This window comes from Triturus cristatus, chromosome 2_1 (genome assembly GCF_964204655.1).
Source record: "Triturus cristatus chromosome 2_1, aTriCri1.1, whole genome shotgun sequence".
Lineage (NCBI taxonomy): Eukaryota > Metazoa > Chordata > Amphibia > Caudata > Salamandridae > Triturus > Triturus cristatus.
In genome coordinates, this window is record NC_140581.1 from 631,066,745 (window position 1) to 631,086,149 (window position 19,405).

At 44.3% G+C, this 19,405-nt stretch overlaps 1 protein-coding gene across 2 annotated transcripts in view; it reads left to right on the forward strand.

Annotated features, from left to right (window-relative positions):
• Positions 1 to 19,405, forward strand: part of PPIP5K2 (diphosphoinositol pentakisphosphate kinase 2) — a 1,583,220-nt gene that overhangs the window by 505,097 nt on the left and 1,058,718 nt on the right. For both annotated transcript variants that reach the window (XM_085632565.1, XM_085632566.1), the window contains exons 12-14: positions 4,955 to 5,030; positions 5,135 to 5,244; positions 8,353 to 8,438. In XM_085632565.1, the coding sequence (XP_085488691.1) occupies positions 4,955 to 5,030; positions 5,135 to 5,244; positions 8,353 to 8,438 (272 nt within the window). The remainder of the gene's footprint in view (positions 1 to 4,954; positions 5,031 to 5,134; positions 5,245 to 8,352; positions 8,439 to 19,405) is intronic.

The window sequence follows — 19,405 nt, forward strand, 5'->3', positions numbered from 1 at the left end:
GTGTCTGCCCCAAGTTGGTAGAGAGGGGTAGGTCGCAGCTTTCCTAGCTTGGTCCATTTACTTATTCAAATTGGGTTGGATTTTAGATATCATTAGGTATATCCTACACTGTGAGGTTGACTTTTGAGATTGGGTATTCTTGCTAATTACCACTACTATAATCCCAATCATTGGTAAATTAGGTTACATGGTCCTGACATAGTGCCCAGATATGCAGAGACTTTACAGGGCACGAAACATGTTGACTGACGTTCTCACTTTCCTATGAGCTGTAGCGGATCATTGTCACCAACCCAGCCACCTTTTATTTTAATTTATAACAAGATGTCCTACGTATTAAAACTTTCAGGTTCTCTCTTAGTGATTTTTAAACCACAATTACACCATTCTACACACACAGCACCTCCACTTACACTTCATCACGTGGTCTTATTTTGAAAAAGACCTCCAGCAAAATGCCTCCTTGAGGGGCCAATTGGGCATTGCAGCGCCGACCCAACAAGGAGCTCACTGATGAATGAAGCATAACACTAATCTGGGTGTGTGAGGGCTCTTGCTTCTGAGCAATCAGATCCAAATGATCTGCTTGCTCATACCCTTCCTGACCTACTGCATTTTCTGTTTCCTTTTCTGATTCTTGCAGACTCCACTTGTATACATGTTTGAACATTTCACACATTTATTTTGGGAAAAGCAGAGTTTCACAGTAAGCTTTGGTCTGAATCAATCAGTCAATCAATCAGTACATTTTCAAAGTGCACTACTCACCTGTGAGGGTCTCAAGGCGCTGGGGGCAGGGGGGAGGAGGTGCTGCTACTGCTCGAACAGCCAGGTCTTGAGTAGCCTCCTGAAGGTCAGTAGGTCCTGGGTATGCCGTAGGAGGATGGGGAGGAGTCCCAGGTCTTGGCGGCGAGGTAGGAGAATGATCTTCCGCCGGTGGTCGCTCTTCTGGTGCGGGGGACGATGGCGAGGTCGGCAGAGCGCAGCTGGCAATTCGGGGTGTAGAAGGTGAGTCGTCTGTTGAGGTATGCTGGTCCGGTGTTGTGGAGTGCTTTGTATGCATGGGTGAGGAGCTTGAAGGTGATCCTCTTGTTGACGGGGAGCCAGTGCATGCCTCTCAGGTGGGGTGAGATGTGGCTGTGGCGAGGGATGTCGAGGATGAGGCATGCAGAGGCGTTCTGTATGCGTTGCAGTCATTTCAGGAGTTTGGCCGAGGCTCCCGTGTAGAGGGCGTTTCTGTAGTCCAGCCTGCTGCTGACAAGGGCCTGGGTGACCGTTCTTCTTGTTTGGGTGGGGATCCACCTGTAGATCTTGCGGAGCATGCGTAGGGTGTGGAAGCAGGAGGACGAGACAGCGTTGACCTGCTTGGTCATGGAGAGTGTCGAGTCGAGGATGACCCCCAGGTTGCGTGCGTGGTCTGTGGGTGTCGGTGCTGCTCCCAGTGTGGTTGGCCACCAGCAGTCGTCCCAGGCTGACTGGGTGGATCCGGGGATGAGGACCTCCGTCTTGTCCGAGTTCAGCTTCAGTCGGCTCTTCCTCATCCACTCAGCGACGGCCTTCATTCCTTCGTGGAGGTTGGCTTTAGCGGTGAGGGGGTCCTTGGTGAGGGAGAGAATCAGCTGGGTGTCGTCTGTGTAGGAGATGTTGAGGTTGGGCGAGCGGTGCCATGTAGATATTGAACAGTGTCGGGCTGTTGGATGATCCTTGGGGTACGCTGCAGATGATCTCGGAGGCTTCGAAACGGAATTGGGGGAGGCGGACGCTCTGGCTTCTGCCGGAGAGGAAGGAGGTGGTCCATTCCAGAGCCTTGTCTCGGATCCCTGTGTTGTGGAGGCGTGTGTGTAGGGTTCGGTGGCAGACTGTGTCGAAGGCAGCTGAGAGGTCCAGGAGGATGAGGGCCGCGGTTTCACCGTTGTCCAGCAGGGTCCTGATGTCATCGGTGGCAGCGATGACGGCAGTTTCGGTACTGTGGTTGCTGCGGAACCCGGACTGGGATGGTCCAGGATGTTGTTCTCCTGGAGGTAGCGGGTCAGTTGTCTGTTGACGATCTTCTCGATGACCTTCGCCGGGAACGGGAGCAAGGAGATGTGCAAGAAGTTCTTGAGGTCTCTCGGATCCGCCTTGGGTTTCTTGAGTAAGGCGTTGATCTCTGCGTTCTTCCAGCTCTCCGGGAAGGTAGCGGTCTCGAAGGAGATGTTGATGATTTTGCGGAGATGGGGTGCGATGGTGGCGCTAGCTTTGTTGAAGATGTGGTGCGTGCACGGGTCTGACGGAGAGTCAGAGTGGATGCTGTTCATGATTTGATGGAAGTCGTCGTCGTTCACGTTGGTCCAGGTGAGCATGGGGTCGATGCGGATGGTGGCCGGGGGTCCGAGGTGTCGTTGGCTGTCAAGGCGGTCAGTTTGTTGAAGCTGTCGTGGATGTCGGCGATCTTGCGGTGGAAGAAGGTGACAAGGGAGTCGCACAGGTCTTGTGATGGTGGGATGTCGTTGGAGCTGGGGTTGGAGAGTTCCTTCATGATGTTGAAGAGCTCTTTGCGGTTGTGTGTGTTGTTGTCGAGGCGGTTCTTGAAGGAGGCCCTTTTGGCGGTTCTGATGAGGTGATGGTGTCTGCAGATGGCGTTCTTGTGGGCCTCATGGCTGTCCGGTGTCTGTTCGCGGTGCCATTTCTTCTCTAGTTTCCGGCAGGTTTGCTTGGAGGCCTGGAGGTCCGCGGTGAACCATCTGGCTTTCTTGTCGGTGTGTCTATTGGAGGGTTTCTTGATCGGGGCGAGAGTGTTGGTGTAGTTGTCGATCCATTGCCTGGGGTCGCGGGCGGCCGTGTCGGTAGGGTCGGCGGTTGGGCTCCGAGCGAGGGCGGTGTTAAGCTGGACATCGGTGACTTTGCTCCAGCTGCGGCAGGGGATCTGTTGAGTGCGGTGGTGCGTGGTGGGTTTCCGGAAGGTGAAGTGGATGCAGCGATGGTCGGTCCAGGGGAGTTCGGTGGTGTGACTGAAAGAGAAGTGGGAGCTAGCGGAGAAGATGGGGTCGAGCGTGGGGCTGGCGGAGTGGGTGGGCGTTGTGACGAGCTGTCTGAGTCCGAGGTTGGTGAGGTTGTCGATCAGTGTGGTGGAGTTGGTGTTGTTGGTGTTCTCGAGGTGGAAGTTCAGTTCACCGAGGAGGATGTAGTCTGTGGAGGCTATGGCGTGCGTGCTGACGAACTGAGGCTGGGGTCCGGGGGGTCTGTAGATGAGTGTTCCTCTGAGGGTGGTGTTGGGGTCCGTGTAGATCTGGAAGTGCAGGTGTTCGGCGGTGCTGAGGGTGTCGGCGGTGCTGGTCGAGACCCTGAGGGTGTTCTTGTGGACGATGGTGATTCCACCTCCTACTCTGTTGGTGCGGTCCCTGCGGGTGATCTTGTTCCCTTCCGGGATGGCTATGGCGATGTCTGGTGCGGAGGGGGCGTTCATCCAGGTCTCCGTTAGGATGGTGACGTCCGGGTTGGACGTGTCGATCAGGTCCCAGGGTTCGACTGCATGTTTGCGTGCCGAGCAGGTGTTGAGTAGGATGCATCTGAGGTGGTTGCGTCCTTTCTCGGCGGGTGGTTTGCCGGCTCGGAGGCAGGAGGAGGGTCCTTGGGTGCGCTTCGGGGCGGCCAGGAAGCAGGTGTGTGATCGTCTGGTGTTGAGTGCGTGGAGGCTGCTGGCATCGTTGTGGGGGTCGCAGGGACCAGGGGGTCTGGCGCTGGGCGCAGTCCAGGCGCGGACGGGCTTGCCTTAGGCGCGCCAGCAGCGCACCTGCTGGGCGCGGCCGCGCTGCAGCCGCCATAAGAAGGGGAGGGGGGAGGGAGGAGCAGTTGGGAGGGGGAGAGGGACGAATGGGCCGTGCGGGGGGCGGACCGCAGGGGATGTAGCGGCGGGAAGGGAGAGCGGAGACGGGCGGAAAAACACGGGGCACAATACAGGCTAAAAATTGAAAAAGAACAATACAATAAAATCAAGCAGTAGGGGGCACAGGGGGCAAAACGAAATTACACTGGTAAAGAAGGTACAGAAGAAAAAACAGAAGGCAGGCAGTGAAAAAGGGGCACGGGGGCAAAGCGAAATTACACTGGCAACGAAGGTACAGAAGAAAAAGCAGAAGACAGACAGTGAAAAGGGGCACAGGGGGCAAAACGAAATGACGCTGGCAACGAACGTACAGAAGAAAAAACAGAAGGCAGACAGTCAATCATAAGGGTGCACAGGGGGCACACAGAGACTTGCGGTTTCCCACTGGCCACCAGGGTGGTAGCCCTCGGGTGGAGGAGGGCCTCGAACTCGCAGCAGCAGTGAGGGTAGGGAGCAAGGTACATGGGCACAACAGGTGGTGCTGTGCGGCGTGGGGAGCGACCTGCCTGAGACAGGGTCTAGGGTCTAACCGAACTAGATAGTGCCGTGAGTAGATTGGGACACCCCCTTCCAAATTAATAATTATTATTGCACAGCTTCTGAACACTTATTCAAGGATGATTTACATACACCTTTTTTTTATCATGAAAAAGTTTGGAGATTAACGTTTTGTACAGCTGTGCTGAAATGGTCAGTTGTGAAGGAATGGTCCTGTTTTTTTCTCTCATGAAATGGGATAGTCCACCAGTTTCTCAAAGAGTGTCCAATATGCATTAACAATGGGAAATTATGACTAATTTGAGAAATACGTCTTTCTTTTGTGACCTGTGAACCCTGTAAGATGAAATATTTTCTGTTGCCCACAGTGGGTTTCAACATTGGCTAAAATAGGCCTGATATGTTTATTGGTTCATGAATGCTTGAAAGTGACTAGTTGGTAAAGAGGTATTGGAAAAAAGAAGGGAGCAGCCTATACTGATACGTTATCTGTTTTAACTGATCAAAGACCTGATGCTGTATGTTTACTAAATAAAATTGACTAACCCGCTCATGTCATGCTGCTTACTGACTTACCTTTTTTATTTTAAGGTTTTTTGATCTCTTTGAGAAGTGCAATGGATACAAAAGTGGAAAACTAAAACTAAAGAAACCAAAACAGTTACAGGCAAGTGAAATGCATTTTTTGTTTATATTTATTATTCTTCCCTTGGTCAAAGTAAAATCTTTGCAGTATCTGATTACCTTGTTCACATTGTTTATATTTTTTAGGAAGTTTTAGATATTGCACGTCACCTTCTCGCTGAACTTGGTCAAAACAACGACTCTGAAATTGAAGAAAGCAAAGCAAAACTTGAGCAGTTAAAAACTGTGCTGGAGATGTAAGTATACCGCCCACCACTTAGCAACAGAGCCCTCTTAGAAATTTGTCTCCTTATTAAAAATATGTTGCTTTGGAAGATGAAACAAATGATAAGGAACTTTCAAGTTCTCTGCTTGGCATAGATATGAAGGCATTGCCAAGTGATTTTCCTACACTGTGGATAGTAAATTAGTATAATTATAGTTGTCAGTTTCCAGAAATGTGGTTAAGTAAAGACCTAGGAAAAAACTTAGCATGTATTAAAATATTCATGGATGTTGGGATTGAAGGATTAAAATGATGATGTAGAGGTACTCAACTTTTTTGGGTGAGAGAGAAAATACATAGGCTGATGTTAGAGGACTCCAACCTTTGTTGGAATTGTGGTAATAGCACATGGAATTTGACACACCTGTCTTGGAGCTAAACCACAATGAGGATATTTTTGAAGAAGGCAAAACAGTGATTTAATCAGACCTCTGGCTGAGATATAAGATATATCTGTGCCTTGTTTATTAATGCTCAACACAAAATCTTGCTGCCCTTGAAATCCGTCATGAATCCCACTGTTGATGTAGGGTTGAAAGGCCTGATTTCTCTACGAGATTTGGAATAATCTGCAGAAGGCCTCTACTGTGAAATGCAACAAAGTAGTAAAATAAATTAGCATTCGGAGCAGAGTCATGGAATTGGATGGTTTATAAAAGTGGTGTCTTTATGAGTAACATCTCACCCATGGCCTCTTACCACCCACCCACTGCTTTGTTATTCATAACTAGCACTTCTGTGTGCTTTTCTGTTTTTTCTGGCATTTCTCTTATCTTTCTTTTATGGAATGGGTTCTTAGAGACTCTATTTCTATTCTGTTATTATTTCAATGCTGTAATTTACTTCCTATCTTGCTCTGCATATTGTCTTTGGTATATTTGATTGGAACTATACCTCCTTGTGTATTTATGTATGGCCTTGCATTTTTTATTGGTCTCTGTTAGAACTGGGGGTCTCTAGTTGGCAGAGGTAGGTACCTTTGACCAAATAGGGACCCTTGCTTCTAAGTCAGGGAAAGGGGATTACACTACTGGATAACCCCTGCTCACCCCCTTGGTAGCTTGACACGAGCAGACAGGCTTATCTCAGAGGCAGTGTGTAAAGCATTTGTGAACACATACAGTAATACAGTGACAACACTACAGATGGACACCACACAGGTTGTACTATAAAAATAAGTATTCTTTATATAGACTTATCACAAGACCATAAACGACAAAAATACACAATACTGTAATCAATAATAAGTCTCCAAGATGGTAGAAATAGTTAAAAAATAGGTTATTCACTTAAAAGCAGTCTTTAGCAACAGATAACCCCAACTGGAGTTATCAAGACGTCCAGGTCAAAGAAATCCCAAAGTACAGCGCCGACCACGAGGTGCGCGGCGTCGGGCCCGGAGTCAAAACAGATTCCCAAAGATGTGGTTTCGGCGCCATAGTGACGTCACTTCCTCTCCGATCAGGAACCAACGCCTCCCCTGCCTGCGCATGCATCCAGGTCCCGACGCATCATCTCCCCCGAAGCAAGGAACCGACGCCGCATCTCCCCGATGTCGTGAGCTGTCTTTGTTCTTGCTTTTCCAAGGTACTGTTCTTTGGGAGTCTGTTTTGACTCGGGCCCGACGCCGCGTACCTCGCGGTTGGCGCCGTACTTTGGGATTTCTTAGACCTCCAGTTGTGGTTATCTGTTGCTAAAGACTGCTTTTAAGTGAATAACCTATTTTTGAACTATTTCTACCATTTTGGAGGATTAATATGGATTACAGTATTGAGGATTTTTGTCGTTTATGGTCTTGTGATAAGTCTATATAAGTCTATATAAAGAATACTTACTTTTATAGTACAACCTGTGTGGTGTCCATCTGTAGTGTTATTACTGTATGTGTTTACAAATGCTTTACTCACTGCCTCTGAGATAAGCCTGTCTGCTTGTGTTAAGTTACCAACGGGGTGAGCGGGGGTTATCCAGTAGTGTAATCCCCTTTCCCCGACTTAGAAGCAAGGGTCCCTATTTGGTCAAAAGTACCTACCTCTGCCAACTAGAGACCCCCAGTTCTAACAGTCTCCACTTGAAAGAACATCCTGGTTTAACGCTTTGTATGTTTAATATTTACCCAATATTAATATACTACGTCTGTTTGACACAAGAAAATGATTAATGGTGAGCAAGTGAATATTTTATATCCGCATACTCATAAGAAAAAAAAGCATTTGCATTGCTCCACCAGTCTTTCCATAGATCCTAGTACTCTGCCTTCTCCTGTTACTAAGTAGAACTACTCTCAAAATTTAGAAAGCGATCGAAGGCCTGACTGGAATGAAGACAAGTGAAAGACAATGCAGTGTTAGGTTAAAAGACCTCCTTCCTCCGACGGCGCTTCAACAAGATCTGGAACATGGCAAAATGAAGATTCACCAGACTACTTGGCCTCGGAGAACAAGGAAAAAGCCAACTGAGCAAGAGAAAGGCGTCTTCCATTTCCTCACACTCGTCTCCTCTAGCACCTACTTAACAAATATGAGCTAATTGAGACGTGAACCTGGCATTCAACAATCTGGATTAGATTTTGAATGTAAGAGAAAGTCAATAAAATGTCAGTGGTATAGTAAAGTATTCTGTGATTGTTTCTACAAACCTTTCACATGCGCCGTTCCCCCCCCCCCCCCCACTTGAAATAGCTGTTGCCAAATAGGTTGACAGGTCACATTTGAAGGACCTAAGCTAAAAAATGCAGTAAAATGGGGAGAAAGCATTTTCTGGTTTGCCCCCCACCGTTCATGTGAATGACATATAGACCTGTGATTTGTAACATTTGCAAATCATGCTTTACACAGAAAGGGCAATGTGTAATGCCAGCCATCTGCGTCTTATGTTTTGCAGCATGTTGCAGAAATGTAAGGATTTAGGAGCGAATTGGTTACGTTAATGACACATTTTTTGGGAAATCTTAGTCTTTTGAAAATGAAAAATCTTCTTTTCCATTCACAGTTGTTCTAGTTGTGCATTTTAGGTGTGTATGAATTACTTGTTAAAATGTTACAGATTAAAAGCCAGTGTTCTGTTTTGTGTTTTTTAGGTATGGACATTTTTCAGGAATTAATCGTAAAGTCCAGTTGACGTACCTCCCTCATGGTTGTCCAAAGACTTCAAGTGAAGAGGAAGGTACAACCAAATATTTTCTTTCAAGAAAATGGGATTTGTGACTAGTATATATTATGAGGCAATGTTGGTTAGTTATTTTCTCTATATGCTCCAGTAGCACTGTTCAGCAACTCCTCCAGTTTTCAAGGTATTGTCATTTATTGCTAATGATTGTTTCCCTTTTTTCAGCAGTACAAGTTGATTCCAAAATAAATTGTCGATGAAATTAATTTCTAGACAACATTTTAAATGAGCTATTGTTTCGTACACTGGTAGTTTCTTTTCCTGCTAAATAATGTCCTGCTATCATGCCACAGCAGTAATTGGAAATGTTGAGCAGATGCTCAAATCTGACTGACACTCTCACTCCTAGTCCTACCCATATGTCCTCAAGTCTTTCCCTCTTTATTCTTTTCTGATTCTGAATGGCACAGAAATGCATACATAATGATTTGCACTGCTTTTTCACACTTCTTTATAGTTTGACAAGGACTGTGACCATGCTTACTGACTTCCACTTATAGTTAAGCAAACGCTACAGACCTATGACCAAGTTCATTCTTGTAAAGTTATTCGCATAATATGCGTTTAGTCAACTCCAGGCTGACCTTGAACAATATGGCTTTAGTTCTGGGTTTAGAAACAGCCATGGGTCTAAAACTACACTAAATAAAATTAACTATAAAAAGTTTGAAATGAAGAATTTTGGATGATTGCTGAGGGACAAGCTACCATACCAGTTTCCATACTTGAACATCATGGACCATGATCTTGCTGGGTAGATTAATTGTTGTGGCCAGTACCTTCTCCATTGTCTTTGAGAAGTTATTCAATTTTCTAATGGGGAAAATCGAGATAGTGCTGGTAGGTTTCTTCCCATTACATTAATTGACAAAGATACTGCGGTTCTTCTCTATTTTTCTGTTTTTTAATAAATGCTTCTGAAAGGCTTTAAAGATTTGTCACATTTTCCCAATCCCAGGGACTTTTTCTGCCCCTTCATTTTGCAGTGTATAGCGGATCCCTCATTTATTTCAGGGGCAACTTTCTTCTGAACTCAACTTCCACATGGGGGTTTCCATTGAGAACTATTTTCAGTAAGCTCGGGACTACATTTAGAAGACTATCTCATTGTCTTAAATGGCTACTTTCTTGTTTGCCCTTGCAGGAGGCTAGGTTTCTTCAATCTTGAACAGCCATCCACATTTTGACTGGAGGAGTGATTGTATAAATCGGGGGATATTTACACCATGAAATTGTTCAGAAATGTAAATCTTTGAGTGAAAACAGCTGCAGGGTGATCCATCAAGCAGAGAGCGCTATAACGGGTTTTCCCTGAGTAATTTCTCATGGGAATTTTAGACCCCGCTTGTTAGACCTGGTACCATTGGCGTGAGTCTCCCTTCCATTTTTCACTGTTGTCTCCTCTGTTTTTTTATGTTTTTGCGGGTTAGATGCTTTGGGCACTGTGCGACTGCCATTCATTGCCACAGTGCAAGTGCTCCCTGTTGTAAATTAGTGTAATGGATTAGTGACTCCATGATTGGCTTATTTGATTTACTTGTCAGACCCTAGTACAGTGCACCATGTGTGCCCAGAGCCTGTAGATCAAATGCTGCTAGTGGGCTTGCTGCACTGATTGTGGCATCCACAGAAGCAGCTTGTAAAATGTGTCTCAGACCTGCCATTGCAGAGCCTGTGTGCAGTCTAATAATGCCATTTGACTTGGTAAGTGCACCCACTTACCAGTCCCTAAACCTTCCCTTTTCTACATGTTAGCCACCCCTAAGGTAGGCCCTAGGGCAGGGTGCATTGTATGTGAAAGGTAGGACATGCCTTGACGTGTGTGGCATGTCCTGATAGTGAATTACAGCCAATTTTGTTTTTCACTATTGCAAGGGTACCTGTCCCCATAGCCCAGAATGGGCAGTTATCTTATAATCCTAACTATCCCAGGGAACATGGATGAAAAACGAATTTAGTATGCCTGAACTCAGAATGATAAAATACATCTTTAAGTAAAGTTGCTTTTAACATTCTGTGTTTGAAAATACCACCTTTAGAAAGTAGGTGTTTTCTGACCTAACCATCCAGCCTGCCTCTGCTAGGTTGCGTATTGCATGTCTGGTTTGTGAGGGACAAGAGGGCTTGGGCTCCAGCAGTCTGATGAGGCAGGGCTGGGCTGAATAGGACCTTGGATGCACAGAGAGTGGGGGGGCGGAGATTTCCTTTCACTCCCCTGTGCACTCATATAATAGAGAGTAGGGGGAGGAGATTTCCTTTCAGATACCTGGGCCAGGTCTGCCTTCAACAATGCTGTCTCCGCCTCCTGCCAGGAATGCACCCAGAACTGGTTTGGACTAGGTACAGACACTCTCTGACTTCAGAGACAAATGATTTGTGTGTATAAAAAGGGGGACCCAGACCCCAGAACTTTTGATCACTTCTGGACATCAAGACTGACCTTTTGCCAAGGAGAAGAACCAGAGAATCTGCAGGAGTTGGACTGCCCCTGTACCAGTGTGTTGCTTTCTGGGGTTGGCCTGCAGTGGTTTCTTTATTGCCAAGGAAAGGAGAAAGACTTTTAGTTTGCAACTTTCATCATCTTGAAGAAGAATCTCCAAAGGCTTGAACTGTGCTTTCCTCCTGCTGAAGTCTCAGGGATACAAGACTTCACCACAAGCTCCCCCTGAATTTCCTTGCTGGGAATTCTGTCTGCAGAAGCCTGCATGTTGTTGGGAGCTGAAAGCGCGACTTAACGAGAAAAAGCATGTCTCATCCGCAGTTGTTGCCGTCGCATCATCGGAGAAGCGTGTCGCCACCACAAGGGTCGCCGTCGCATCACCGGAGAAGTGTGTCTCCGTCGCAGCTCTTTGTCGTCGTATCCCCGGAGAAGCCTCTTGAAGGGCCTGTCGCGGCTCCAAAGTTAGTCGCTGCATGGCAGTCGGGTGTGCATGCATCGCCTTCATGTCGTCGCATCGCATCAAGGGCGCCATCTTCTCACATCGCACCGGATCGCCTCATCGCGGCACCATCTTGTTGCATCGCAACCGGGACGCACCACGAGATCGTCGCATCACCTCCTCTCCGGCAAGGAACAGACGCATCGCCTACTTTGCGCAAGCACTGAGGAACAGACGCATCACCTCCCCCGAAGCAAGGAACCAATGCATCGTTCTCTCTGCGAACCTTTTGTTTATCTTACGTGACACATCCAAAGGTACTTTGTGAGAAACATGTCGCATTTACCATCTAAAGTGAACTGAGTTATTTCTACCATCTTAGTCATTTTCTTAATACTGTTTTGTGGATTTTTGTCGTTTGGGTTTTGTGTTAAGTCTATATAAAGAATACTTATTTTTATAAAACCTGTGTTGTGTCCATCTGTAGTGTTTTCACTGTATTACTGTATGTGTTCACAAATGCTTTACACACTGCCTCTGAGATAAGCCTTCCTGCTCGTGCCAAGCTACCACAGGGTTGGGCAGGGGTTATTTAGGAGTATAGCCCCCTTACTCTGACTAGAAGCAAGGGTCCCTATTTGAACAAAGGTGCAAGCCATTGCCAAATAGAGACCCCCAGTTCTAACAGCGCTAAAGCCAAAACGGATGAACAGAATTACACCAAATTTGACTGAAAGCTAGATCTTTTTCTAGAATGTGTACTTTTTCTGATTTGGTGTAAATCCGTTCAGTAGTTTTTGAAAGCTTAAGGTACACATCTTATGTTTATCTGTTGCTGCAGTACTCCTGTATGACCAGCAGATCAAAAGATAATTTGACCGTCTGCTAACAACATCAACAAAGATATTTGGTAGCTATTTTAGGACTGATCCTTGTGTTTTTTAGGGGGTGGAGAAGAAAAAAAGACATGGGTATCAGGGTAGGGATACTCTGTCCCCCTAGTTCTAGTGGGGGGAAAAAGGTATGCTCACCCTTTTCAATTATGATTCCCCTGGCAGGTTTGCCACAGTTTTTAAAAACATGTCTTTTGGGAAGGGGCTTGCGTAGGCTCTACTCCACAAGTTAGAAGAAACCCTTGTGGTCCCCTAGCTTCCCCCATGTCTGTGTGGGTTGTAAGGAGTCTCGGGAGTTCTCACTTACATTTGTTTTTGGTATGTACACTCCCCTGCCTGTACATAATCTTTGGGCGAGAAAGCAAAAAACACACAATTGATGGACGGAATGCAGAACAAATCAAAACATTCACCCCTAGTCAAGAGATCTGGGTTAAATCCATCATTCTTTTTCTCACCATGCCACCCCAGTTTAGACCTGGCCATATGCAAATCAGTTTTGACCCTGTGCCTCATGGGAACTGTCAAGCCAGGTCCTCCCTGGACCGGAAACAAGCATCCTAAGACTGCTTTCGGGGTTTCACCCCTCTTCAGCCAGGATAGCTTAATTCCAGTGGCACAGTGGGCCCAGGACCCACGTCTGGGCATACCCGGCACACTTAGGGCGAGAAAGCAAAAGACACACAATTGATGGACGGAATGCAGAACAAATCGAAACATTCACCCCCAGTCAAGAGATCTGGGTTAAATCCATCATTCTTTTGCTCACCATGCCACCCCAGTTTAGACCTGGCCATATGCAAAGCAGTTTTGACCCTGTGCCTCATGGGAACAGTCCAGCCCGAACTGCCAAGCCAGGTCCTCCCTGGACCGGAAACCAGCATCCTAGGACCGGTTTCGGGGTTTCACCCCTCTTCAGCCAGGATAGCTTGGTTCCAGTGGCATGGAGAGCACAGGTCCCACGTCTTGGCATACCTGTCCCACTCGGGGTGACAAATGCAAAAATAACAGTTGATGGACAGAATGCAGAACAATGTCATACATTCACCCGAGGACAGACATCCATAGTTTTTTTAATGTATGAGCATTCAAAATGCTGGATGCTTGTTTCCAGTCCAGGGAGGAGCTGGCTTGGCAGTTCGGGCTGGACTGTTGCCTTGAGACTGATTTGCATATGGCTGGATTCAAACTGGAATGGCATGGTGAGCAAAAAAACGATGGATTTAGGCCCAGATCTCTGTACAGGGGTGAATGTATGACAGTGTTCTGCATTCTGTCCATCAATTTTGCATATGTACAAAACCTTATTCACTGTCCGCGTCTGGCATTCAAATCTCAGTCTACATAAACGCAGTTAATGAACCTATTTCCAATGCAGTGCTTTTTTGTGTTGTGGGAAGACCCCCAGATAGACCGGTTGTGACAGAACAGAAAAATAAATGAATATTTTTGCAAACAGATGCTTCCACAACATATACTCAGTCACATGATTCACTTATGTAAATTCCACAAATGTTCTCTCATCTTTAGAGATATTCAGTAAATGAGACCATCTTAGAGATATCCAGTAAATGAGATGAGAAGCATGCCACATCCTTGTCAATCAGGAAGCTTTTAAAAAGGGCATTTGCATATATAAAAATCTAACTTCATCATCAACTTTATTTTGCACCACTCGGGTGCATAAAAGTACACAGATCAAAACATTTCAATGCAGATGATAAATATATGTTAAAAAACAGTGCAAATTGCAACCACATAACTGGAATGCCACGATCATAAAAATATTATATTTTGAGACAACAATGGGACCCAAGTAAAGTCATCCAGGGATCTCTGGATTCAATTATTTTAATCTACAATGGTCCCTAGGAAAATAGGGATAAACGTACTTAAATGAATATAGACCCAATCGGTACTATATTGGTTAAACTTGTCCTGCCGGACAGAGGTCTAATATTTAATATTTAGCAATTCTTTGAAATGTGTACAAACGAAAATACAGAGAGTGGGACACAAGCCTGCATCCTAGTACAGAAACAGGAATAAGCATTTAGGAAACACAACGGGGTTCAGGCAAAGCTCACACTTTGTTACGGAAAAAATTCACGATGTGATAAATAGCAAGAAACACCTTTACATAGTCAAATGATAGCAATTCTGGTGTCGTATAAGGTGTTTTATGGTGTCGATGACGTTTCGATCCATGTGAAGAATGCGTGGATCATCATCGGGACATTAAATTAAGCATGCCTGTGTATTATAGCCTTAAATAACAATAAATATTTACAATTGGAGGAAGGAATCCAGGGGAAAAATTATCCAGAAACATGGAATTAGAAGAAGTATGTTAGGATTACACAACCACAACAACAATGACACGCTTGTCAGGGCAAACGTTCGGCGCATCATGCAATTATATGCGTCATGTACTTCAGACTTCTATGCATAGAATTAATCAAAGTGACGTACTAGTCAGGACGGCTTTTGACGCAGTGACTTGGTGGTCAAGAAGGATATATACAACATGCTGCGACAAGTACTTCTCTGTGTGGGATTAATTAAGGATAAAGAGGTTGTACGTGCGTGGGTGTAAGAGGTGAAGGCATATGCGTTGATGTGGCGCATGCGTGGCTTGGTTGACAACGTCGAGCCAAGGGTGAATTAGATACAGATATCTGGCTAGTGAACGCTGTATCCGGTGAGATCGTGAGTGGGAAGTGCGACTTAGTAGTGCGTAACTAAGGTGTAACAACGTCAGGAACTCTTACTTATAAGGTTCATATCAGAGGCCAAGTTTCAGGACTGCGAGCAGGGCTCAGCTATGTTGCGGTCCTAGAAGGAGAAGGTGAACATGGTTTGACGAGGTGGTCGTGATGAGGAGTTTACGAGTGATCTCAAGATGGGGGCGAAATTGCTTGGCGACGGAGAGATAAGGGGAAATGGATGCGTTGTAGGAACCATGGACGTGTGCTCACAGGAACGCCTATAAGGAAGAGCGGAAGGGTGTAGTGCGAGTAGCGTTGAGCCGGGGGACGTGTGAGATCTCACGCAGTTAACTCGCCTAAGTGGGGGAATATTACTGAGTATCCTTAGATTGCATGAATAGCCGAATTCGAGGGCGAGGTGTTTAACCAGTATAGTACTGATTGGGTCTATATTCATTTATATACGTTTATCCCTATTTTCCTAGGGACCATTGTAGTTTAAAACGATTCATAATAATAAACCAATAAAAACATTACAATGCAGATAATGTTCGCAAGGTAAAAACATACAAGTACATAATATTTAACCAATAGCAGCAATCATTAGTTAAAATAAGTACCAACAGCTAAAACAGTGACTCTTGGGATGCTATGGATAAATTGTTAAAGGCGTTACGAGATCTCAGAGCGACCAATAAGAGAGAAGCAAGTGCATAACAAAAAAATTGAGTTTCTAGTTGATAAAATAGAAAGAGACCTGAAGCTGGGTTACGAATAGAACATTTCTTGAAAAGGGGAATAATAAAAATCTAACTTTCTTGACTGTACAGATGGCAAAAGAACAATACATGTGCAGTTGATTGTGCTGCTCTATTATTACAAGGGCAAGGTGGTAAAAGATTAATCGAATATAAATTGTGTGGGTGTCCCATCATTAATGGAATAAAGTTGAGATGAAATCTAGTCAAGATAAAATGATGCTGGTTAGTCTCTACAAACACTAAATACGAGTGTGAATTATTTGGCAACTGAAGAATGCTCTCATAGAACTTTACAGACTGCTTATCTCTTTGGCTTTCCCACCTGTCTCGTGTAACTTTCTGTAAATAAATGTCCTTAAGTATAGATTTAGGGAAGTATACACAGAGAGTAGGGGTATTGTATAAATAAATAACGGCCCAAGGAAGTTAGGGCTTGTCTAACATACGAAAGCCCCGGGACTTTGTAGGGATAAGCCATATTCATAATTTCTTTCAAAATGTTCTGCTTAAGGTTCACAGTATCCCTTTTCCATACAGATAACCAGAGTAAAAATGGGACTAATTTTATGGCATCGGTGATAAAAGGCATGCCGACTTCCATATGGGCCACAATGTTATTACAAGTATGATGAACTGCCAGCAATCTTTTGATGAATTTATCTTACAGAACTTGAAGTGAGGTCCCATTTATCATCCCCCAAATTGCTACCCCATATGTCGCCATTGGCAACGTTTTAGCTAGATACATTTTAACCATCTCGGGGATTAGCCTACAACCCAGTTTTTTGGCAAATCTAAAACTTGCATTAATACTTTGGAGCATTAGATTTGCACGGGTTTGCAGGCTCTTTCCAATTTTGATTTGTATCAAAAACAATGTCTAAATAATTTAAATGTTGTACATGGTCTATTTTGCTTCCCTGTAAATAAAAACCCACAATTTTCTTCTTTTGCGGACCTTCTATTGCCATAGTATATGATTTGATTTTGTTTACATACAACTCCAAATTACGCATAAAAGCTGCATAATGTGTAAAAAGGTTTTGCAGTGCCAGAGGGGTCCTTGCCAATAAGACTGTCGTCCGCATATAACAGGATAGGGAGGGGGGACCACAAAGCTATTGGAGTATACTTCATAATATTGGCCAGGGTGTCAATAAGATTGTTAGTGTATAGTGCAAACAAGAAAGGGGCCAGCACACATCCTTATCAGACTCCCCTTTCAATTTCGAATGAGGTGGTACATTCGCCTAGACTCTCATATCGAACCATAGCGGTGGCGTCCCTATAGAGTTCTCTTATAAAATTTATAATGGGATCATCTACTCCCATGTCCTTTAAAATTATCCTAAGTTTATCATGTACCACGCAGTCAAAGGCCTTTGAGAGGTCCATAAAGGCCATATGTAATTGAGTCTTTTTTACCATTGTATATTTCCTAAAATTATAGATAAATTAAGACAGTGGTCTACAATACCCCGCCCCTACCTAAACCCATACTGCACTTCCGAGAGAATATTCTTCTCTCCTGCCCACTTTTCCAATTTATTTAACAAAAGTTTCCACATGAGTTTGGCTGTACTGTCAATTCGGGAGATAGGCCGGTTATTGGCAGGCAAGGAGGCATTACCTAATTTGAAGGATAGGTATTGCGACAGCTTTTCCAGGAGGGGGGGCATGTATTGCTATAGAATTAAAAAACCACGGTTAAAAGGGGAGACCAGAAAATTATATCTGCAAGAAAAATATCCATAGGAACCCTGTCAGGCCCTGGTGCTTTCCTGGATGGGGATTGTAACAGAGCAAGCTCGACTTCCTTGAGAATAAATGAAAGATAAGTGGAAGCCTTAATATCAGTCAGTCAGAATAACTTTATTTCGCCAACACAATGTAGGCATAAAAAGTATACCACTATTAAAAACATTCCACAGCATTACAGTAAAGTTAAAATATAAAAGGTTATAAAAAGTTATTACATTAAAAAGTACAAATTTATAATTATTTACACAATACAGTAAATTAATTTCTTTTTCAGGGATATAATTTTAGCAGATTGTTCGTCTCTTTTTTTAGTGCAAATAACAAGAAGGATGCCAAAGAGAAGCAAGTAAAAGGGTCAGGTAATAACTGGAGATAATAGAGGGCTACATGGCACTGTTTGAAATTCATTTTACGCATAATGGGGATAATAAACGGTTTCCTTTCATCACAATAAAATTTACAGAAGAACAAAAAGTGTATATCATTTTGTACAGATCGCTCATCACAGGTACAAAATGGGAGGTCAGAAGCAACATAAATATTACAGGGAGAGCCCAACATAAGGGGAATATAATTTAAACGAAATCTCACCGAGATATACCTGTGTTTTAAATTAGTGACGAAAGATAAATATGTTGTGTTTATATCCATTTACATTATACTAGGGGAAGCCAGGTGTGTTTTGACTGTCGACAAATTGATATTTTTAGTCTCCCTTCTTATCCGTAGATTAGATAGCAAATGAGCTTTTAAATCAATTTTTGAGATAGAACAACAGGTTGTGGGGTCTAAAAAAAGGTGATGTAGCCCAACTGCTTACAGTGTGGATTCGACATAAGTTAACCAGGTGATGTTACCTATCCCCTCTAATTTCAAAACATCCTTTATAATGTCTCTTGTCAAAACAAGGGTCTCCTTTCGCCATATTGAGAGCCACATTAGAATTGGCTCCATCGAGATTTTATCGGTAATATAAGAGGCTCTCAGTTCCATATGGCACGTATAGTTGGCACATGACTTTGGTAATGAAAGGACCCTTTTAAAAAAGTTATCTTCAATAGTCTGCCGTTTCGCACAATCTCTCGTTCCCCAAACAGTTGCTCCATAAGTGACAGCAGATACAGTCTTAGCTTGGTACACTGTTTTTATTAAATCTGTTTGTTTTAAGACAGTTTTTTTTAATGAATTTGATTAAATCCCCAATATTCTTTTCTATCTGAGTCCCTCTATTAGCAATCATCTTTTGCCAATTAGTTTGCGAGTCAAACATAATCCCTAAGTAGTTAAAAGAATCGACAACTCCCAATTTTCCCCCTTCAGTGATAATTTGCGGGTGTTTTAGCTGTTTTGCGCCTGCTACTAGGATAAAAGACTTTGAATAATTAACTTTCATATCCTGATTGTTCATAAACTGGGTGTATTCCAGCACTAAACGACGCAGTGCATTACTAGTACGATCTAAAAGCACTGCGTCGTCCGCATATAGTAATATTGGTACCTGTGCTGAGTCAATATAAGGAACATCCGGAGTAGATCCCAGCATTGCAGATTGTACACCATTGGTATAGAGTGTAAATAAGGGGACGAGAACGCACCCCTGCCTCACACCTCTTGCAATTTTAAAAAGGCCTGGTGCACTCGCCATCCCTTCCATAGCGAACACAGGCCGAGGCACCGGAGTACAAATCACGAATGATATTAATGATATTCAGGTCAATCCACATAGCCTCCATGATCTGCCGCAGCCTAGGCTGTGCCACGCAGTCAAAGGCTGCGGACAGATCCATGAAGGCTAGATGGAGATGACCTTTTTTAGCAGCCGTGTATTTCGCTATAATTAGGCTCAGGTTCAGACACTGATCCACAGTGCCTTTCCCTTTTCTAAAACCGAACTGACATGGAATGATAATATTCTTTTCTAGGACCCAATCCTCTAATCTATTTAAAATCAGTCGCCCCATT